At 43.3% G+C, this 22,924-nt stretch overlaps 1 protein-coding gene across 3 annotated transcripts; it reads left to right on the plus strand.

Moving 5' to 3' along the window:
* The first annotated feature begins 82 nt into the window (after positions 1 to 82).
* KDM5C (lysine demethylase 5C) lies at positions 83 to 22,923 on the plus strand. 3 transcript variants are annotated; one of them, XM_007429206.4, is made up of 27 exons: positions 83 to 1,150; positions 3,741 to 3,818; positions 4,975 to 5,097; positions 5,380 to 5,550; positions 5,874 to 6,005; positions 9,713 to 9,836; positions 9,923 to 10,104; positions 10,503 to 10,661; positions 10,889 to 11,008; positions 11,394 to 11,552; positions 11,674 to 11,855; positions 12,355 to 12,517; positions 12,604 to 12,723; positions 12,926 to 13,120; positions 13,209 to 13,390; positions 14,979 to 15,103; positions 15,508 to 15,655; positions 15,942 to 16,038; positions 16,169 to 16,527; positions 16,657 to 16,795; positions 16,887 to 17,066; positions 17,164 to 17,304; positions 17,789 to 18,325; positions 19,676 to 19,733; positions 19,962 to 20,161; positions 21,192 to 21,395; positions 21,513 to 22,923. In XM_007429206.4, the coding sequence occupies exons 1-27, from the start codon at positions 605 to 607 to the stop codon at positions 21,519 to 21,521; spliced, it is 4,833 nt and encodes a 1,610-aa protein (XP_007429268.2). In that variant the 5' UTR covers positions 83 to 604; the 3' UTR covers positions 21,522 to 22,923. The 3 variants fall into 3 exon arrangements, with proteins under 3 accessions (XP_007429268.2, XP_007429266.2, XP_007429267.2); XM_007429204.4 differs by having other exon boundaries at positions 84 to 1,150; positions 5,871 to 6,005; XM_007429205.4 differs by having other exon boundaries at positions 84 to 1,150; positions 5,871 to 6,005; positions 21,516 to 22,923.
* The last annotated feature ends 1 nt before the right edge of the window (position 22,924 follows it).

Here is a 22,924-nt window from a genome sequence, read left to right on the forward strand (position 1 = left end):
CTCCCTCCTCTTCCTGTTTTCTGTCCTCTGGCGCAGGCGCGGTGCGGCCCTTTAAACGTGCGCAAGGAGTTCCAGCGATCACATTCTCTTGTTGGTTGTATTCTTCCGCCGCGGACCTAGGGACTTTTTATTTTGCTTTCTTTTGCTTCTAAAGCTTCCATCGCAAATCAGCGGCCTTTGATGAGGCTTCTAAGTGGCAGTCTTTGCATCGGAAAGATTCCTCTAGCCGGGCGTGGTGACATTTGCAGGAGGTTCCTTTGGATCTTTGGAGGCTGGCGGAGGGAGACGTTCTGTTGTTGATGGGCAGCGTCTGTGGAGGATATTGAGAAAGTCCAAAATGGCGGTCGCTGCCAGGTCGAGAGGACCCGGCAGGCCTTGAGTTCAGGGAGGGGAGAGAACGAGAGCGACTCTGAGCCCGGAAAGGCGCCGGGAGATTCCGGAGAGGAGGAGGGGCAAGGCTGAACAACCGGGGACCGGGGAGAGAAGCTACCGCTGAGCGGCCTAGTTCCCCTGCCCGTTAGGCCTGGTGCTCGAGCGAGGAGGAGGAGGGGCCGGGCATGGCCCCCTGAGGGGCCTCCCAGAGAGCAAGGAGCGGGTGGAGGGTATGGAGTCCAGAGAGGAGCAGGTGGAACAGAGCGAAGGGTCAGATCAAGGGACCTGGGGGGAGAAGGGCCCCCTTGGGGACCAGGGAGACTGGGTGTCCCGTGGGGAGAAGGGGGAGAGGGGGAGCCGGGGCTCGAAGGGGGAACGTGGCCTTTCGGGGGAGAGGGGAGAACATGGGGATTGGGGAGAACGTGCCTCCAGGATGGAGAAGAGTGAACGGACTGCAAAGGGTGAGCGGGCTCCCCGGAGTGACAAGGCCGAACAGGGCGACGGGGGTCCCCGGGCTGATCGAACTCTTCGACTGCCTCGAGCGTCAGACCAGGCAGATCGTAGCTTGTGGGGGGCAGAGCAAGGCGAATGGATGGAACGTGGCCCATCCTGGGCTGGAGATCCTGACCCTCTGTTGCCTCCTGAGGACTTTTTGCCACCACCTGAGTGTCCCGTCTTTGAGCCTAGTTGGGCCGAATTCAGTGATCCACTAGGTTACATTGCCAAGATCCGGCCCATCGCAGAAAAAAGTGGTATCTGCAAGATCCGCCCTCCTGCCGTAAGTACCAGGAAGGGCTGTTGGGTTTTAGGAAAAACTGCCAGTGGGCAAGCAGAAGCAAGATTTGGGGGTTAGTTTAAGTGATTCACAGGTGCTTAGAGCTGGTGATGTCTATTAAAAGTGATGTCTCTTCTGGTGAATCTAATCAATTGGATGGAAGGAATGTATTGGAGTGCTCATCTGTCAGTGGATGAGGGTTACAGGCTTGAACCAGTGTGTCTTTAGATAGGAAAGAGTTCTTGTGAGCATTTGTTAGTGGAGACAGTCACAGCATTGAGTGAGTTGAACGTTGGATACAAATGCAGTGTTTCTGAGGAAGAATAAGACTATTGTAATGCCTGAAAGAAATAACTGAACACAGGCCTGCTTCAAAGAAAAAATAGAGTGGGTAGTAGAAGTTACATATCAGGCCATGCTGACTAGAAATTTTGGTAGTTCAGTACGTTTGAAGGGCACCAAGTTGGGGAAGACTGCTTTATGGAATTGATGGGAGTTGAAAAATGTAGATGCCTCCCATGATGTTATGGGGTAGGTAATATATGTAGATATTGAAGGCAGATATGACAAATACACTGTTTGGAAGTTAGATGATCTTTTGTGATGCAAAAGCATCCTCTGTGGTATAGTCAGTACTGAGATGAAGATCTGAATATAATATGGGAAATAGTAGTGTAAAACGCATACTATAGGGACTGGATCTGTTTTGGATAGTGGGCATATAAGAGGTTTGTGTTTTTATTCTGATAGTCAAGTTCAATAGTTTTGTGCACATAAGCTGACTATATCTGTGATAATGGTGGTGCCTGTGTTGGCATGTAGCTGTTACCATTCTAAACAGCTTGCTCTTTCACCAAGCTGGAAAACTTGTTGAACGTCATACTTCTGTTATTTTCGTCTACATCCTACAGCTAGGCCTCAGTTGCATGTAAAAAAATAAATAAATCTGTAATTAAGTATAGCAGGAAGGAGGTTTTCCAAGTCTTTTCCTGCTGTATTTTCTTGATGCAGAGAACCTCATCATAGTCAGTACAAAAAATATAAGAGTCCATTCAATAATATTTTTGATTATTTCATAATAACAGCACATCTGTATGACTGCCAGTTGCAGAGCCTTTGTCTAAGAAGGAACAAGAGAAAGACTAGGAAATATTTGAGGAACTTGGTTTTCTTTTGTGCAGCTAGAGTGCAGAAGATGCTGAAACAGATCTCTTACTCTCTGGTCCCAATTAAAGAAACACTTCTGCCATTCTCCTATTTTAGCCTCACTGAGAAGCCATTGTGATTTTTTTTTCTTGGAGCAGCAACATATTAGCATCTGCTTATCCAGTGCATATGGTGAAGGAGTAAGTTTAAATAAAACAAATCTCCTCTTTTTCTGTAGGCTGTAAATTTTAGTTCAGGTTAGTCTGTAGCCTTCAAATCAAAATCTTCTATCACAATTCAGTTGGAGGAGAACCTGTCTTCTTGCTGGTGTGTCTTAAGCATTATAATGCTAAAGTATTATCTTGTTAGCAACACTTCATTTTTGCCCTTCCTTTGAAAGTTCTGAGGATGACTAAGAAAAATATTGTTTAGCATTTCCTAAATAATTTGAATTTGGAAAGTGAATTTGCTTTAATGTGTAACAAAAATAATGGAAATATAATTCTGTCATTTTTATTGTGCTTTTGACATACAAATTAGCACCAAGGCTTTTCCAACTTAACTTACCTCCCACTTTGGCATACTATTAAAAATATTTAATATTTCCCTGTATTGCTAAAAGTACAAGAAAGGATATATATTCATGAAGTATATATAATAGTATAAATATTTCCCTGTATTACTAAAAGTACAAGAAAGGATATATATTCATGAAGTTCGCCAAGAGAGTGGAGGAGACCTAATTGTGATTCCAACCTCCAGAAATCAAAATTTTGTATAGTCACTTTGACCCACTTCTGGTAAACTTTTGTTTTGAGAGTCTTGAGTCTCTCTCACACACAGACACATAACCTTCTGTTCAGTGGCCTTTCCCTGTCTTACTGTCTTTAGCAGCCCATGACAATAGTTACTCCACCTTTGAAGTCTCTCCTTTGCACCAGAACAGTAGATCTTGAATGTGTAATGCCTTGGGGTAGAATATTTGTAGATTGGTTAAAGGGACATCAGAGTTGTCTTGTACTTTTTTTAGGCTCCCTATATATAAACGGTAAAGATTAAGATAAGCACTTTACAGTGCTTACTGTGCCCATGCTTCATTAGGAGGTGTTCATGCATTAAACTAGGTTTCCTTCAGATGTCAGTTTTATCTGCTTGAGCCTCTGTCTCTTTTCAGTACTGTATATTGCATAGACTGTTTCATTGCAAAATGAAGGGCCTTTCATTCTCTCAGGTTTGTGTAATCAGCTCTTTTACTTACATTCTGTTAGCTGTGAAGTTGAATTCTGATTCTCTAGGGCTCTCTGTTTTCAGACTGTGAGGGTAGATGTTTGGCTTAATCCTTAAACATGGTGGTGTGCATGTATTAGAAAAAGTGTTGGAACTGATAACAGACTTGAATGTATGATGCTGGGATTCTAATTATATTGCCTTTCTGTTTCTTCCTCAGGACTGGCAACCTCCCTTTGCTGTGGAAGTGGATAACTTCCGGTTTACTCCACGGATACAAAGGCTCAATGAACTGGAGGTGAGTCCTTTACAGGAGAAGTAATAGAATAGTGGTGTAGTGCCATTCACAATTCTTTACACTTAATAGGCTAACTAAACCACAAATCATTTTACAAGAAAAGATACCAGGAATTGTTTCAATAAATTTCAAAATATAATAGTATATAATTAAAAACAAAAAAACAAAATGCATTCATTTTAATCAACTGTCCTCCAGCACCTATGTCAGACTGCCATTGAAAGAATTGACTCCAAAAATTGTGTCAGGTTGCTTGCTTATACATGAACAAGTGAATGGTTTTGTGATTTATTGTAAAGGTATTTAATTATCCAGGTTTTTATATTTTTGACCGAACTTGTTTGCAAAATATATTCACAAATCTTTTGGCTTGCATTTATGTGAAATGAGTGTGTGTATCTTAGACAGCACTCTTAAATAAATTTGCATCCATGTGAATGACTCTTCTTCCGTTAAGATGGTAACCAGGAAACACAGCATCTTTTTAGAATGAATGTATTCCTATTTATTTGCTAGATTTATTTCCCACCTTCCCTGAAGGAGCCAAGGCAGCATATATTGTAGTCCTTTTCTCCAATTTTACCCTCACAACATCATCCCTGTGAGGTATGTTAGACTGAGAGACAGTGACTGACCCTCTGGAATTCCATGACTTGAATTGGGACTTCACCTGTCTTAATCCAACATCCTGCCAATTACCCTGCACTGTTTCTCATGACATAATTAAACACACGAATCTTGGCTATGTGGATAGGAAGGTGAACTATTATTGTAATCACATGTCCAAAATACACAGTCCTTTCTTCCTCTTTGGTTTTGAAAACAATTGTCTATATCCAGTTGTTACATTCTAGAATGGCCAGATATTGACATGTCATCTGATTTTTTTTTTTAAATCCTTCCATTGGGGCATTGGGATAGATAGCATGTATGGCTTTATAAGCCCCTGTTACAGGAAATTTCCCCATCTTGTAGTTGATACATGGAATCAAACAGGTCCCAAATCAGTTTAGTGTGTATATATACTATTTTCAACTTCATTAAAACTATTGTATCTCAGTACCATGAAAACACACTGAAATATGCATGATTAAATGGGAAGCTGTTATAAGTTACTGACTTGAGAAGGACTGACTTCAGTTTGTTCCATTACCAGGCACAGACCAGGGTAAAACTGAACTATTTAGACCAGATTGCAAAGTTCTGGGAGATTCAAGGTTCGGCACTGAAAATTCCAAACGTAGAGAGGCGTATCCTTGATTTGTACAGCTTGAGTAAAGTAAGTTATAATTATATTCTTCCCAAAGAGAATTTTAGAGAAACAGTTAATGTTTTGTATTACAGCTAATAGGGTTAATTACGGACACTGGCAGATTTAGTGAAAATTCATCTGTGCTACTGATGAGTCTTGGTAATGTTGAAGAGAAGTTGTTGGTCTTAGTTTGGAATTGGGGATAAGAAAAATCAGGTATCTTATTTAAATAGGTATATGTTTATGTGATTGCAAACTGTTAGCAGAATTTGTGATAATTTGTAGTTTTTCAATATTCCTGTATTTCAGATTGTGATGGAGGAAGGTGGATATGAAGCCATCTGCAAGGATCGCCGGTGGGCACGGGTGGCCCAGCGACTTTCCTACCCATCAGGAAAGAATATTGGTTCCCTTCTTCGCTCCCACTATGAGCGTATTATCTACCCATATGAAATGTACCAGTCTGGTGCTAACCTGGTGGTGAGTACTGAGTCTCAGAGTATGAAGTTCTCCTGTAATTTAATTTCAGTTCCATTTCCTCCTCAGATGTTGTAGATGAGTACAAGAAAACCTCTTTCTAAACAGGCTCCCCTTGGACATTGTTTCCGATCCTGGGAAGAGAATAGCTTTCTAGGGAAGATGGCGGGCTCACGCTTACCCAGGGACACCATATCCAAACTTGTCGTGTCTTTGTTCTTCCATGGGATAGTTGAGTTAGGCCCTTGCTTTTTAATCCCTAGTGATGAGAAACAGGTGCAGTGAAGAGCTTTACTCAGTCTTAATGCTATTCCTTCCCCCAGCAGTGCAATACTCACCCATTTGATAATGAAGAGAAGGACAAGGAGTATAAGCCGCATAGCATCCCATTGCGCCAGTCAGTGCAGCCTTCCAAGTTCAACAGCTATGGGCGGCGGGCCAAGCGTCTGCAACAGGAGGTGAGTGTCTCACACACCTTCAACCCTAATTACAATTTTGTTTTGGGTTGGGCCAGTTCATAACTCTGAGGGCAATTGTACACACCCTGGGCTCTGACTCAACAGAAAGCATTATTTTTTCCCAGGTTTGGGATAGGGCCATTTACCTGTCAAAGAAGTCTGGTCCTACTAGAATGTGAAGATGGGAAATATTAATCAATTTCTCTTCAGTGCCCTCTGAGACAAAGCATCCAATTATTTGAGAAATCCAATATAAAAAAGTTATCCATGTCGCTCTTTCGGTTTGTTAAGACATCAGCCAGTTTCATTTGTATATCCAATGTAGCATCTCCTTCCACATCATTCCTGTAGCCTGTCATTTTTAAATCCACTTTCAAATCAGCCTCAGTCCTATCCAGTAAAACTTGCTCCTCTTCCATCTCATTATAATAGCAGACATTCTTAAAATTAACTTCTGGATCCCTTGTTCACAAATATCCTTAAGTACATCCAATGTTAAAGTATTTTGCTCCATTCTGTATTAGTAAATCAAATTTAAGTGTTCTTCTCCTTTAATTGTAATCTTCAGTTCCTTCTGGTTCCCTCTAGTCTCTAACCTCCAGAAGCCCATCTTATATGTTTATTTTTAAAGTATTCAAAACAACAGCATTTTCCCACAGGAAGTATTCTTTTAATTAGTTTCAAAATCTTATTTCAAATCCATCTGGTCCCTTAGTCCATTTGTAACTTTCCAAAATCAATGTTCTAATCACCCTTTTGCTGTTTATTCCAAAAAAAAGTATTAAGCCCTTAAACTTGTATAACTTCTTTTGCTAAGGATTGAAGGAAACTCACCAAGTGTAGTAAAACTTGCTGTTCTGAAAAGCAGTTAACAAGCAATTTCCAAAAGTGATTAAGAAAGGAAGTATGCAAACCCTGTGTCCATAAAGGTGCCAACCACAGTTTGGGCAAAGATGATGATCCCTCACGTCCCAGAGCTCTAAACCTGCTGGAGACCACTGTCATGCAGTCTCCTTGCAAGGAGCAATGTCTGGAGTGCTTGTGGGCAATCCCACATCTTATCTAGAGAGGAATCCCAAAGAGCTGGTTCATTCACCAGCTCTTCATTCTGCTGCGGTCATCAGTTCGCCATTTCTTCCCTGGAAGTCAGCCTCTCCAAATCTATAGAATGTGCTCTCCATTGAATGGAGGGACTGACTTCTTTACTGTTTTGTTAAAAAGGCCTTTAACGCCAGTCTTTTTCAGGAGGTTTTTAATTGTTGAAGAATGAGTACACACATACACACACACAAAACGGTCTCAATGTTTCTGGTTTTAACTAGTTTTTTGTTTGTTTTTCTTAATTACAAAGAGTCTTCAGCGGTCAGTGATATAAACATTGAGTAAATACAAATAATTCTGTATTAAATGTAAATCAAATGTAAGATTTTGTCTTGTTTTGCACATTTTGTGACATGTGGCACCTGGCATTTCACTCCAGGATTAGGGTAGTCTTCACAAACCTAGGTTACACCAGGGTGGATAAAATCCTGAAATATAGAAGGTTTTTGTTTGTTTCTTTTATATAATGGATGCTGTTTCCTTTTTCTTACTTATCTTAATGGGTTAACAACTTAGTTGTAAGCCTTTTTGGTTAGTTGCTATTTATCAAATGTTTGGGGTATATATGAGCTTATGTTGTGTCTGTGTTTGTTTTTAAAGGAAAAAAGCATGACTATTGATTTTGTATCAGTTTAAGGAAACATTGAATCTTGTAACTATATATTCAAGGGGTAAAAGTCTGCCTTTTCAGTAAAATTCAAGGACTCTGACAACAGGTCTTCAGAGGTCAAAGATACACTCCTGCCTTTTGGGTGTAGATTATTCCAAACTGCCTTATTAAACAGACTGTCAATCTTTACCAGATCCCAGATTATTAAGTGGTTTTCTAGGGTTTGGTAGAAAGTTGAGTCTCTTGTTGGGAATGTGCAGCTGGAGCTTAATCTCCAAGTGTGCTTCCAGTTCTGTAGTAGGAGACACATCTGAATGCAGGGAGGCAGAATCCTTCTCTCAAAATTAGAAAAGAACAAGTACAGTGGTACCTCGGGTCACGAACTTAATTCATTCCGCAACTCTGGTCGCGACCCGAATTGGTTGCGACCTGAATCAAATTTTCCCATAAGGTTCAATGTAAGTACGGTTAATCCATTCTGATCCCTACGAATTTGGTCGCCAACCGATTTTGGTCGCCAACTGAATTGAATTTTCCCATGAAGTTCAATGTAAATACAGTTGATCCGTTCTGAACCATATGTATTTTTTTTTAAACCACAAAAATATGAAACAAAGTACAGTACAGTACAGTATGAAGAGAGAGAACGCTAACCTTGCTTGAGGCGACTTCTGGTGTGGAGGACAGGAAGGCAGGTGGGGAGGCGGTTATTGTTTGGAGGGAGAGTCCCCCTCCCTACAGGAAGCCACGACCACACGTCACAGCAGGGAAAATGGCCGCGGATCCTGTTCGTCACCCGATGCGGAGTTTGCGAACGGAAGCAAAATTTTGCGAACGGTGCTGTTCGTGAACCGAATTGTTCGTGAACAGAAGCGTTTGTGACCCGAGGTACCACTGTATGTATCTTATATGCGGATCCTCACATAAAATCTGAAACTTCTATTCCCTGATTCCATCATTCCACACCCAAAATGATGAAAGTGAATTGGAATCCCAGTCTTTTCTGCGAAAGCTTTTGTTGAAAAGCTGACCAAAATCTATATTGTGTGCCTGATTAATTTATGTAAAAGAGAGGTAAAGTAATATTCAAAGTTATTTTTAAAGTTTTTCTGTGTTCCTGAATAACAACCCTGATGCTTTTGTTCTTCCTTTCTAAAATAGGAAATAAAAAGTCACTGATTTCTCTCCTTATCTTTGAAATTCTGGAAATTTTCAAAGAATCATAAACCCCATGTCTTCTCCAGTTATTGAAATGTTTCCATTTGTTAGCTCTCTTGTTGTAAAACACCATAATCCTTATACTTTTTATTATAATAATTTATTACATTTATATGCCACTCGATTCCTAGCGACTCTGGGCAGTTAAGAGGAAATGGTACCCAGCTCCTTCACTATGATCCAACAATGATCTTCCCTTTTATTTCTCTTGCTGATGCCCTTTCTACTATTTCTAGAGCCCTGTTGATTCCCAATCCCCACACATTTTGTCGTCCTCTTACAGGAATCCGAATCATGCCCTGAACATGCGAGCGCCCCAGCTCTGTTACCTGAGCAAGCGCATCAAGCATGGGTACTGTTCCTGTTCTGTCCACCTCTCCTGTCTCTCTTTCACTCTATTTATTTGTCCTGCTTCATGGCTGGAAGTCCTTGGACCCCATCCAGCAGGAGATATGGCTTAAATGTCCCAATATGCACTGCTTTACTTCAGTGCACAATGCATTCTGGGAATGTCTCACCCTGTCACTGTATCTAGCCAAGAGGTTTGCTCCAGAGCAAGATGACATTTCTGCCACAGGTGTTGGGTCACAACCTCAGCAATGTCTACCATTAACCAATTGTCTTTCTGCAATTAGTTCTTTCTCCTCCACACTCTGATTTATTGTTTGCTGTTCTTTTTTCCCCCCTACAACTGCTGCTTTCTGAGAATCTTTGGAACACAGTTTTAAGGTTCATGGCTTCATATTGTCATTCTGTCCTAACTATACCTTTCTTGCAGCCAGAGCCAACAGAGGAAGACATTGAGAAGAACCCAGAATTGAAGAAGCTGCAGATTTATGGTGCTGGTCCTAAAATGCTGGGTCTGGGGCTTGTAGCCAAGGACAAGAACATGCGCAAGAAAGGTGGGAATGGAGAGCTGTCCCCACAATTAGGGAGCCAAAGGAGGAGTTGGTTCTCTTGGTTCTAAGTTTATGTCTTTCCAATGTAGACAAGGAGATGCCAGAGTGCCCCCCAACAGTGATAGTAAAAGAGGAAGCTCCTGTTTCTGAGGTGAAGCTGGAGCCCACCTCACCCCGAGGCTATGCAAATACGAAAGAAGAGTTGAGGCACAGTCCAGAACCTTGCACCAAGATGACAATGCGCCTCCGACGCAATCACAACACTCAATTTGTAAGTTTGTGTTCTCACTTCAGTCAGGTTCTGTTCTGTGAGCTTTTTGTAAGCATCAGGATTTTTTCCTTCATTATCATTAATACATCCAGATTGGCCAATGAGAATTACTAGCTGGCAGTTGTGGGGTCTGACATAACATCCATAGCCTTCTGACTACTTAAAAAATGCATGAAAGGAAATAACAGTTTGGCTGAATTTTTGCATATTGTCCTTTGAAGTAGTAGTTGCTGCCTGAAAAAAAAAATCATTGGGTATGCTTAAAAGCGCAGGGACTTGTGTAGGCAATCACCAGGAGTCAATACTCAAAGGCACCCCCCAAAAAAATGTTGAACAAAACCATCTATATTTGCTTTTGTTTGTAAGACAGCATTTCGTACATTTGCCTTCTCTTTCAGATTGAATCTTATGTTTGTCGGATATGTACGCGGGGAGATGAGGATGACAAACTGTTGTTATGTGATGGGTGTGATGACAACTATCACATCTTCTGCCTCTTGCCTCCTTTACCTGAGATTCCTAAAGGTGTCTGGAGATGTCCCAAATGTGTCATGGCGGTAAGGAATCTTTATCTACCTCTGGCAGGCCCAAAGGAACATTCTTGCTTCACTAGATATTCTAGCGTTGAACTGTAATCAGATATAGAGAGATCTGAGATTAAGATTTGAGTTATTGATTACAAAATTATTCAAGAGCATAACATGGTCTGTTTGTTATTCAGTTTGCATGGCCAGAAATAATTCCTTACTTGTGAATCCCTTCACACGTTTCCCTTGTTTCCCAGGAGTGTAAGCGTCCCCCAGAGGCTTTTGGCTTTGAGCAGGCCACTCGGGAATACACACTACAGAGCTTTGGGGAAATGGCAGATTCTTTCAAGGCTGACTACTTCAACATGCCAGTCCATGTAAGTTCTGTTACTTTTGTAGTGAGCGCGGACAAATAATACCAACCATGGGTTTATTTATTGCATTTATATCCCATCTTTCCTCCAGAGACTCTAGGTATTTATACACAAGGATCTCTTCATTTTATCCCCACAACAACAGCCATGTGAGGTGGATGGGCTGAGAGAGAGTGATGATCCAGAGTCACTCAGTGAGATTCATGGTGGAGTGTGGACTTGGATCTGGGTCTTTTTAAGAACCAAAAGACCCAGATCCAAGTCCACACTCCACCATGAATCCACATTACATTACATTCTGGGCAATTTCATCATGTGTGTTTCTAGTTTCCTGCAATTGAGGATATAGGGTCTATATTCCTGACAGCTTCTCCTACTTCCTTCCCAGATGGTGCCAACAGAGCTTGTAGAAAAGGAGTTCTGGCGCTTGGTGAATAGCATTGAAGAGGATGTGACAGTGGAGTATGGGGCTGACATTCATTCCAAAGAATTTGGAAGTGGTTTCCCCATCAATGATGGCAAAAGGCAGCTTTCTCCAGAGGAAGAAGTATGTCCCCTTTGTAAGGCAGTGGTCTCCTTTTTCCCGTGTTTGGAGCCTCTTGTTCTGCTCCTTAAGGCTGATGCTCTAGGGTTGGCCCCACCTTCTTACCCCTTGCCTTGAATTGCAGGAGTACGCAGCCAGTGGCTGGAACCTCAACGTGATGCCAGTGCTGAAGCAGTCGGTGCTGTGCCACATCAACGCTGATATTTCAGGCATGAAGGTACCATGGCTCTATGTGGGCATGGTATTCTCTGCTTTCTGCTGGCACATCGAGGATCACTGGAGTTACTCTATTAACTACCTCCACTGGTGAGACTTCAGGAGGGAGGGAAATAAATCTGCCATCTAGAGCAACTTTTTGGTAGTGAAGTAGTGATAGTGATTTCCACAAATGGAAACAGGACGGCAATCTTTATTAAAACAGTTATGCTTCAAAACTGCAGTTATTTTTTTATTTATACAAGATAAGAATAGAAAGAGAAGACTAATGAAGTAAAGTCTATTTTTAATGGTACCTTGTACAGAATTAAATACCTTTTAAAGTATGTGGCATTTCAGCATCCCATCTGTGTTCCTTAATGACCCTGATTGCATCGATGACGTTTGGTGGCAAGCCCTCAAAACCATTAAGTATGGCTCCGAACTGCAAAAAGTTGCTCCCTCTTGATTTAAGGGAACTATAGTTGGACTCTCCGTTAAAAAAAGGTTTTCAGAAAGAGCCGACCCATTGCTTATCTTCCTGTGACATTCTTTCAGTTTTCTCTCCCTTTTTTGGACAGTATTTTCTGATTTGAACTTATTTTTCTAGGGGTGAACCTAAGACTTGGTATGGGGTCCCATCCTTTGCAGCTGAACATTTGGAAGATGTTATGAAGAAACTGACTCCAGAGCTTTTTGAGAGCCAGCCAGACCTGTTGCACCAGTTGGTGACACTCATGAACCCTAATACACTCATGGCTCATGGCGTCCCTGTGAGTCATCTTTATATGCTTGGATGTGCCTTTTTAGAGAAGGAAAAGTCCCTGCTCTCATTGTTTCTCTTCTCTTGCATCTGTAGGTTGTCCGGACCAATCAGTGTGCTGGAGAGTTTGTTATTACTTTCCCTAGAGCTTATCACAGTGGCTTCAACCAGGGCTATAACTTTGCTGAAGCAGTCAACTTTTGCACTGCTGACTGGGTAAGTTTATAACAGGAATTTCTCATGTTTGGTTTTGCAGTTTTTTAAAAGGACACAGTGGTAACACAAAAGAGGATTCAGGAATGGAGAATCAGGGTTGCAGTTTATAGTTCTGGGCTGTGAAAGTTGTGCCTGGTACTCCTGGGAGCCAAAATTCTTTGCAGGTTGCTAGATTTCTTTTTTCACCCTACCTCATACTCAGTTGCCAGCTGGTCGCCAGTGCATTGAGCACTATCGACGCCTTCGCCGTTACTGTGTCTTCTCTCATGAGGAGCTTATCTGCAAAATGGCTGCTTGCCCTGAAAAGTTGGACTTGAACTTGGCTGCTGCTGTACATAAGGAGATGTTTATCTTGGTGCAAGAGGAGCGTAAATTGCGAAAGGCTCTCCTTGACAAGGTGGGTTGATAAGGCAGGTGAATACTATCTGAGGCCAGGATTAGTTGGGAATGATCAGGCAGCTCATCAATTTTCCCTCCTGCCCCAGGGAATCACTGAAGCAGAACGAGAGGCCTTTGAGTTGCTTCCAGATGATGAGCGCCAATGTGACAAATGCAAGACAACCTGTTTTCTGTCAGCACTGGCTTGCAATGATTGTCCAAATTGTCTTGTCTGCCTTTACCACATCAATGACCTCTGCAAGTGCCCTAGCAGCAGGCAGTACCTCAGGTGAGTAGAGACATGGGCAATTCCATGAATGACTCATCTTAATATAAAATATGGTCATTTATTTGTTAGATTTATATGGGTACCCAATTCACAAAAAGACACTCAGGGTGACTTACAGTTTGTAGGAACATGCTGGCTGGGGAATCCTGGGAGTTGAAGTCCACACATCTTAAAGTTGCCAAGGTTGAGAAACACTGATCTGAACCATAGGGGGAACATTCCATAGGGCAGGCGCTGCAACAGAGAAGGCATGCCTATTGGGTTCCATCAGGTGGTACTGTTTCATAGAAGGGATCTGAAGCATGCCTGCTGGATCTCATGGGCCAAGCAAAGATAATTGGAGACAGGCAGTCCCACAAATAACCCGGCCTGTGCAATGAAGGGCATTATAGATGATAACCAGCACCTTGAACTGCACTCAGTAGCTTATAGGAAGCCAGCGCAGCTTGCAAACCTGTGGTGTTATATGCATGTACTGAGGTGTGCCCATAACTACTTGCACTACTGCACTCTGGACCACTTGCAGCTTCCAGGTGATTTTCAGGGGCAGCCACAAGTAGGGTGTTGTTGCAGTAGCCCAAACATGCAGTAGGACATGAATGACCATGGACATGAATGACCATAAGCAAGCCTCCCAATCCAGGAACAGGTAGAATTGATGTGTAAGATGGATTTGTGCAAAGATCCTCCCAGCCGTGACTGCTACCTCAGCAGGACCAACGCATTGTGCACTGGTTCTTTTAGAGGGAGTGTAACCCTATCCAGGACAAGAAATAAAGAATCCCCAGTGTCAGGGAATTCCAAAACCCACAGCAACATCATTTTGCTTGGTTGAGCTGAAAACTATTTTTCCCATTCCAGACCTCCACAACCTTCAGCCACTGAGAAACAACCTTAATGGCATCAGCCTACAATTGAGTTGTATAACTGATTATCATCAGCATCTTGATAATTTCTGACCCCATACTGATGGATAACCTCACCTAGTGGTTTCATGTAGATGTTAAGTAAGAATAGAGAGAAAGAGAGCCCCCCACCCCCACCGCCAAATAACACCAACTGGAAATGGCCCTGGAGGAAGGAGAATCATTGCAACACTGTACCTCCCCTTCCTAAACCTCAAAGTCAGTCTAGAAAGCTACCATGATAGCAAGTTGCTGAGAGATCAAGAGGGCAAAAATGGATCCTTTACCTCCTTCCTGGACCATCCAGAGTCATCTGTAAACATGATTTTCCTCATATATTGTGTTTTCCATCTCCAATAAAATTCTGAGGCAGTTCTAGCCTTCAGCCAACAAGACACAGGTGGGCTTGGAAACCCTGAGCACAGGAGTCTCCTTGATTCATAATGGGCTAGTTGAGGAGAACCATCCCCATTAATCAAGTTGGTCCAGCATGATTTGGGAAGAGCTATCCTAGTGGTTCTGTCATGTATGTTTATTTGAGAACCAGTTATGGTTTAATGTAGTGTGAACACAGCCAATGTTGTGAAAAAGCATTGTTTGTGGTGCTGACTTATTGAGGTGAAGCAATTTTCTATTACAAATACATTTACAGTTTTTTTGTTTGAATGTCCTTCCTCATTCAGGTATCGGTATACTCTGGATGAACTCCCAGCCATGTTACATAAATTAAAGGTCCGAGCAGAGTGCTTTGACACATGGGCCAACAAAGTTCGCATTGCTTTGGAAGTGGAAGATGGACGCAAGAGAAGTAGGTGGTCCCATCCTTGGGCTCCTTGATTCTAATGCACTGGGGTCTTTTAAGAATGAAGTTAATATCTGGGGCCTTGGTGGAGGAAATGCGCATGTGCCCTTGGGGCCCTAAGTAATTGCTATCAGATTTGTTCAGGTATGTTATGAGGAGACCATGAATCCTTATTGATTGTATGTTTGGGAGAATGGAAATGGAAATGGTAGTATTGAGTCCTAGACAAGGGCTTCTGGGTCAAAGGGAACTACAGAGTCAGGAATGGGAGGAATAATGAAGCAGCTGAGGGCCAGATGACTGTCATTGATAAAACCCAGAGTCTTGCTTTTTCCATGGAGTTGAGAATAGCTAGTAAAGCTGGGCAGATCAAATGGGTCTGGATGCCACAACATTCTGTGCTTTTTCAGCCTTGGAGGAGTTGCGTGCCCTGGAATCGGAGGCACGTGAGAGGAACTTCCCTGAGAATGAGCTTCTTCATCGGCTCAAAGCCTGTTTGAGTGAAGCAGAGAAGTGTGTCTCAGAGGCCCTGGGTCTGATAAGTATCCAAGAAACAGAGTGAGTGCAGAGAGTCGGTTTTAACTATAACTGTATTGATAAGACAAGGTGCCACACAGAATCCTTTCATTCAGCTTAAATCATTCGGTGAAGCCTTGCAGCTTTTTAAAATCCCTTTCTTGCTTTTGTTTTCTGATAGATAATTATCCTTTTCAGGAAGGCTTTTCTCATATTTAATGGTGTCCTCTCTTTATTTGTTTGGTATTTTCATGTCAAGCTCTTTTTCAGATTATTTTCTGGCATTTTAATGAAACTTATCCCACCTTTTTCCTGCTTGCTTTTACAGGGAGCCATCAGTCCATATGACAGTAGAGGAATTACGTGCCTTTCTAGAGCAAATGACGAACTTGCCCTGTGTCATGCACCAGATAAAGGAGGTCCAGGTGAGCAACACAGGGATATGGTAAGATTATTGACCACAAATGGAAGAATAGAGGATGAATTAGTATACACCTGTATGACATACTGGTTGCAGGGGTGAGTTGGCTGTAATTGCCGTGTGTCACTTTCCAGGACGTGTTGGAGAAGGTGGAAGCTTTCCAGGTGGAAGTTCAGGAGGCCCTACAAGATCTTTCAGGCAATTCCCCAGAGTTGCACAAATTACTGGCACAAGGAACACGACTGGGGGTGGAGGTGCCAGAGATGGAGCTGCTAGAGAGGCAGGTGCAGCAGGCGGTCTGGCTGGAAGAGGTCAAGCAGACTCTACGTTCACCCCAGGATAAGGTTATGCTATCTGTCATGAGAGCGCTCATCACCTCTGGCTGTGGGGTTGCCCCTAGTCCTGCTGTGGATAAGGCTATGGCTGAGTTGCAGGAGTTGCTCACTATTGCCCAGCGTTGGGAGGAAAAAGCGCAAATGTGCCTGGAGGCCAGGTAAGTTTAAGTTGTGGGGGGTTTACAGTTCCTAAGGGGAGGTTCATCCCAATGCAGCCAAGCATTGCTTTGTAGAGATGTCCCATGACAATTTGGTTAATATTCCTGCCCATTCCTGGTCTCTTGCAGGCAGAAGCATCTGCCAGCTACACTGGAGGCCATTATCAAGGAGGCAGAGAACATCCCAGTGCACCTACCCAATATCCTGTCACTCAAGGAGGCACTGTCTAAAGCACAGGCTTGGATTGCTGATGTGGAGGAGATCCAGGTGGGCTGTAGCCTTGGGAATGGGGCAGTGGAATGTGAGTTTGCTGCTTCAACTCCAGAGTACTCTAGTCTATGCTGTGTCCTCTTCACAGAATGGAGACCATTATCCCTGCCTAGATGACTTGGAGGGCCTTGTGGCTGTGGGTAGAGATTTGCCGGTGCACTTGGAGGAATTGCATCACTTAGAAATACAAGTGGCTACTGCACATTCCTGGCGGGAAAAGGCTTCCAAGACCTTCCTCAAAAAGAACTCCTGCTACACGTTGCTTGAGGTTAGGGATGCTTTTTGAATAGATACAATGGGAACAATGGGGATTTAAAGCCTAACCTTTGAGCCAAAGACTTCATTCTTTAATATCTTTCTGTCAGGTGCTGTGCCCATGCGCTGATGCTGACTCAGATAGTGTCAAACGCACCAAATGGCAGCGGGAGAAGGAGCCAGGCCTCTACAATTCAGATACAGAGAGCCTGGGCCTCTCAGCACAGGATCTCAGGGACCCTGGCTCTGTTGTGAGTAGCTGGCTTAGGAAATGTGGGGGTGTCAGTGTGACTAATACAGTGCAGAACTTTTTATTTTTGGTCTGCTATCCTAGTATAGCCAGATTGGTCATCTCAGGATGAAATCCTTTTTACCTGGTAAATTGGTCAAGCTGTATGTATCAATGAAGGCAGAATTCAGCTAAAAAGTTTGCAAGAACTATTATTTTGAGGCTGAAAAGGACTGAGGCAAAACTATACATGGAGACTAGTATTAGGAAAATCATGCAGATGGAAGAATTGGGGAGAAGAGGTTATGTGTCTCAGTGACTGCTAATTGCTTGTTTGGAGTTATGTATTTATTTTATTCAATCCCATGTGGCTTACAATACACCAAACAATATAAAAACAATATAATAAGAAACAAAAAATAACAAAAATTAGAGAAGAAGAAGAAAGTGGCTTTGCTGGGTCAGAAGGGCCCAGAGAATCACAACCATTCATCTTGTGCCAGCAGATTTTGGTCTTCAAAGAAGGCGAACAGAAGGAGAAAGCAGGGATCCTCCGCCTACGCCAGTCAAATGCCCAGAAGCCTGTGCCGTCCACACATAGCCCTTCTGGGAGCCAGTACTGTGTGTGCTCCCAGCCTCCAAGCCCTGCTATGTTGCAGTGTGAACTGTGTCAGGACTGGTTCCACACCACCTGTGTGGCTTGGCCCCGCCTGGGCAACCCCCGGCCCTCTCCGGCATGGTGGGAGTGGGAAGCAAAATTCCTGTGTCCTCTATGCCAGCGTTCCCGCCGGCCCCGCCTGGAGACAATCCTGGCCTTGCTGGTGGCTCTGCAGAAACTTCCTGTCCGGCTGCCTGAAGGAGAAGCCCTCCAATGCTTGACCGAACGAGCCATTATGTGGCAGGACCGTGCTCGCCAGCTCCTAGCTTCCTCCGATGTAGTTGCTGCCTTGGGACGTTTAGCAGAGCTGCGGCAGCGATTGCTTGGGGACTCGGCCAAGGACGCAGGTGCGCTCAGAGAGAGCAGCTGCAATGAACAAACAAAGGTGAGTGCAGGAGATGAGCTTTTTCAGGCCTGGCTAGTTGGCTCTCCAAGGGGAAGGTGAGGCGGGCACTAGGTTTGCTGCACATGTTTCTAGGGACAGAATTTGAGGCTCTGACTTGCAGTGTGAACGCTTTGTAGAATTTAGCCTGCCTGCTGTATTTGGGGCTTTTGAAAAAAATGTCATTAATAAAGGACCAGGGAGATTTGAAGCAACTATCAATTTCCTTTTAGAAAAGCATTTATATGTAGGGGAAGCCAGGTATTTGTTTAAGAAACAAAATTCTCTCACCACTCCTGCATTGTGCTTGTAGTTTATAACATTGTACCTGTACTAAAAGTCAAATAACTGGTTGAGTTAGATGAGTGCATGAAGCCAATAAACATACATGGACCTCCACAGACACACAGTCTTGCTGTTTTGCCCTCACTGTCCTGGCCACATTATTCCCTTAATGATAGAAATCGTCATCGGCAGAATTTCTCAAAATCTAGCACCTTCCTGCTTCTGGGTGCAGTTCTCTTTCTCTGGGGTTCGTATGCAACTTTCTCTCTGCTTTTCATTACAAGCTCCTTGCCTGTTGGTTTCTCAGAGCACTGTCTACTTGGCTCTGCTTTCTTAAAAACTCTTCTCAAAAGCTAGGATGTTTTTCTTGCCTCTTTGCAGATCAATTTTTAGATTTATATCTCAGCTTTCCTGTCTATGCACAAAATGACACACATCAAGCTCAGTCAAAACTTTATTACTGTCAAAGACCAGCATAAAATGACACATATAATATTCTGTCCTTCCATTTGTTCCCCATAACAGCAACCCTGTGAGGTAGGTAGGGCCAAGAACATGCCTGGCATAGTCATCCAGCTGTGGCTAAGGGTGGACTAGAACCTGGCTTTCTCTGGTTTAGTCTGACACCTTAACCACAGCACCACACTGGCTCTCTTTTATCATAGTTTCTTAATCCCCAAACTTTTCTATAGACTTATATTGCCTGTTTTGCACCCTTCATTCATTTCCCAAGGTTATGCAACGTCCTGTGACTTCTTCACAGCTCTCTGGTCTTTCCTCCTCAAAGAAGCTAGACTGCCCAGAGTTTTGTTTCTGAAGGAGCTAGATATTTCTTGCCATCATAGCAGCTCAGCAAATCTGTCTTGGAGATTCACTGCCCTATCTTTTATATGTAATATCTTTTATGTTACCCTGCATTGACAAAGGCGAGTGAATCTCGATAAGAGCCGTTGCCCTGCCCCGGCCATAACCTAGAGGGCCAGTGTAGGTCCTGGGAGGCATGATGTGGAAATTGCATTTGTGGCTCAGAAATCCTTTTCTTCCCTCTTCTTCCCTCCCCTCCCTCAGATTTCCTTAGAGAATGGAGATGCCACAACTCCAGAGAAGAACAGCTCCTGTGCCTCAGGTACTACTCTAGTTAAGTCCTTGTATTGTTAAGTCTGAGTAAGTAACTAGCCTGTTTTCCCTGTTTCCTTTAAAATACTAAGAGCTGAAATACGGATTTGGGTGCTGTTCTTCTCCCCCTCTCCCCCATCACTTTGGGTTGAGACTTGTTTAACACTTCTCTGTGGTAAAAATAAGGAAGTTGAGCTCTGTTTCTTTACATCAGGGTATATTTGTGCTTCCCTTACAGACCTGGAGATGCTTTGTTCTTACCTGCCACAGCTGCAGGGCCCTGTCCTAGAGTTGACAGATGCCGTCCGTTTACCCTTGGAAGAGCTGCTAATGGAAGGGGACCTTCTCGAGGTGACGCTAGATGAGAGCCAGAGCATTTGGCGCTTGTTACAGGCTGCTTGCGCTCCCCAGCTGGACAAATTCCAGCAGCTGCTGGATGTGAGTGTCATTCCGACGGTCAGCAAACACTCTGAGCTGTTCTCACGTGTGTGGATTTGTGACTCTTTTCCATATCTTCTCTGTAAATGTGTCATAGCTGTCTCTTTAACAAAAAGGCTAGTGAAGCATTTTTAGCCACAACGTTTGCCACTTTCGTTAGTGTCTTAGGAACTGGGTACAGATCTCAAGAGTCTATGAAAGCTGGTGTCACTCAGGAAAATTAAATATGTATGCTGCCTTACTACAAAAGAGTGACAATCAACTACAAATATTAAAATGGGTTTCCTTCATGCTGTGATGGCTTATATTAAGAAACAGAGGTACAAGCCAGGAAATCTGAATACAGATTTTTTATGTCACTTACTGATGCTGAAATCATTTGACTGAAAAGTTACATTACCTGTATGGAGAACTTGGTGAAAGTGCATTGGGACATACAAGTCGAAAGGAGCTGATTCGTATGCTAACAGCTAATGTGAAACAACTGATTTACTTCTTAGGGATCTTACTTTCATGTGGATCATTTTTGAAACCTAGATTTTTTAAGCCCCCCCCCATTCCAATAATGGCGGCAATTGGTATCTCTGGAATCTCAAAGAGGGACAAAATTGCAGCATTCCAGCCCTCTTCTTTTTCTAGCTGTATTCCATATCAGGCATATTCTCAGCAGCTATCGTCTGTGTCTGTGAATGTTCACGGATTTTGCTTCTTTGTTGGTGTTCTTATATAGTGGGGAATAGTAAAGCTTTCAGTTAGTGAGGAGAAAAAGATGGGACATGAACAAAAGCTCTTTTGGTCATAGAAGCCTCCTTCAGTGTTTTGTGGTGGAGGGGTTGCATCTTCAACATATCCCCCTATTCAAGAACTGCAGTTATGATGACCAGAAATATGTAATTACTGTGAAAAGAATGAGCATGTAATTATGCCTTTTAGCCACATTATTGTGTTTATAGAATACATCCATATGATGCCATATACATGTTACAAGAACGGGCCTAGTTTTCAGTCCTGATTTCTTGTCCTTTTCCAGCTGGAGCAAGCAGAGCGGCGTGTCACCCGCGGGCGAGGCCGGGACTCAGAGCGGCGGCGGAAACGCAAGACAGAGCGTGGTGACTACCCAGCCCTGCCTAAGGAGGAATTAGAGCCAAAGAAGATCCGGGGGCCAGACCCAGTGCTGTCCCAAGGTGGCGCTCCCCCTGCAGCAGGCACAGACTGCAGCCACAATGGAGTTGGAGTAAGTGAGGAAGATGGATGTCACAACGTTGTGGGGGTGTTTACAGGACATGTCGGGTTTTTTTTATAACAAGCTGACTAGTTCCTAACCTATCATAATTGTCTGCCTCTTCCCTAGCAGTTGTGACGGCTAGAAGATGCCTGGATTCCCCTTCCTGGACTATACTGCACTGTAAGGGACTCTGGCAGCCCCAGGTCACCCTGTTGGTTTGACTGGCACTCTGCATGGGGAGGCACTCAGCCCTAGAAGCTGCAGGCTGCATTTCCCCCCACCTCCAGGACTTGGCACTGGCCCTGCATCAGACTATTTTTCAGATGATGTAATATTTTATTTTCTTTCTCCTCCTTTTGTATTGTTGATACCGTGGAAGGGGGAGGCATTGCAGGGGTCACAACAAGCAGGGCCCACGTTCTCTTTGCCAGAAGCAGCTGAGGGCCCCACCGTGTTGCTGTAAGGACTGAAGCCTTGCAGAGATCTGGCATGGGCGGTAGCAGAACATGCTGGGACTACACCCAGCTGCTCACTTCAGGCAGTGAAAGGAGTTGGGGCCTCTCCTGAGGGAAGCTGCCGCCTCCTCCTCCTCCTCCTCGTACCAGCATTCCCTGGATACTGCAGGGACAGCACCTCCTGTTGCACAGAGGGGCAGCTCTCCCTAGACACCCCCATCCTCCTCCTGGTACCTGTTGGGTTTTATAGGAATCGTGGTAACCACTTTATTCTTTAGGGTGGTGGAAAAGGCAAGGAATATTTTAGTTCCACTCCAGCCACTACTCCACCCTCATCGTCCCACCCCCAGATCATGGGCCCCATACTGCCTCAGGCTCTGACACTAAAAATCTTTTGTCTTTCTCTTTTTAGTGTTTTCCTTTATTTTCTCCAGCAGAGAAGGGTGGGATGTTGGGGGTAGGGAGGGGTGTGTTATTTTATTGTATTATGATTTTTTATTATTATTAAACTTTGGAGGTTAACAAATTTATTTGGATCTTGGGATAAAGGCGACCTGGTCAGTTAGAGTTGGTGGTGGCAGTTGTGAGCATGCCGAGTTTCACACAACATATTGTCAGTAGCTTGTTTTCTAATTTCCTACTATGTAGGAGCATGACCATAGAGTAATGAGAAGCCCTGAGTATCTGTTTCCTTGTTTCAAAGCCTGGATTTTTGTATCATGGTTCTCAGTGAGGTGTAGTGTGAAATGGTTCTTTCACATTACTTATAGTTGTTGTAGATAATTCTATTTTGTTTTCTCCAATTGTTAGATACACATCATTAGAGTTAGAGAATTGCAATTATTCTTGCAAAAATAATATATTGCCAATGACAAAAACCTAAGAAAGAATATTAGGAACAAATTGTTCAGATCATTGAACAAGTAATAAAATTTCCTGAAATACTTCAGAAACAAAAAAACACCCAGAGAAGTAGTAAGACCGGTAGGTGAAGACAAAAATGCAGAAATATGATAAGGCAAGTGAGAAGATCATGAATTCTGTCAGTTCTCATTCCGGATGAACTTAATCTTTCTTGGAGAA

The sequence above is a fragment of the Python bivittatus genome, unplaced genomic scaffold (assembly GCF_059951505.1).
Source record: "Python bivittatus isolate LINGU-HERP-01145 unplaced genomic scaffold, Pbiv_v1 ctg000220_np1212, whole genome shotgun sequence".
NCBI lineage: Eukaryota > Metazoa > Chordata > Lepidosauria > Squamata > Pythonidae > Python > Python bivittatus.

Bases quoted from the DNA above. Each gene is read 5' to 3' on its own strand.
- KDM5C (XM_007429204.4), top strand. From the start codon at position 605: ATGGAGTCCAGAGAGGAGCAGGTGGAACAGAGCGAAGGGTCAGATCAA. The intron at 10,105-10,502 runs GTAAGTTTGTGT...CTTCTCTTTCAG, and splicing joins GCAATCACAACACTCAATTT to ATTGAATCTTATGTTTGTCG. The intron at 13,391-14,978 runs GTGAGTAGAGAC...TTCCTCATTCAG, and splicing joins AGCAGCAGGCAGTACCTCAG to GTATCGGTATACTCTGGATG.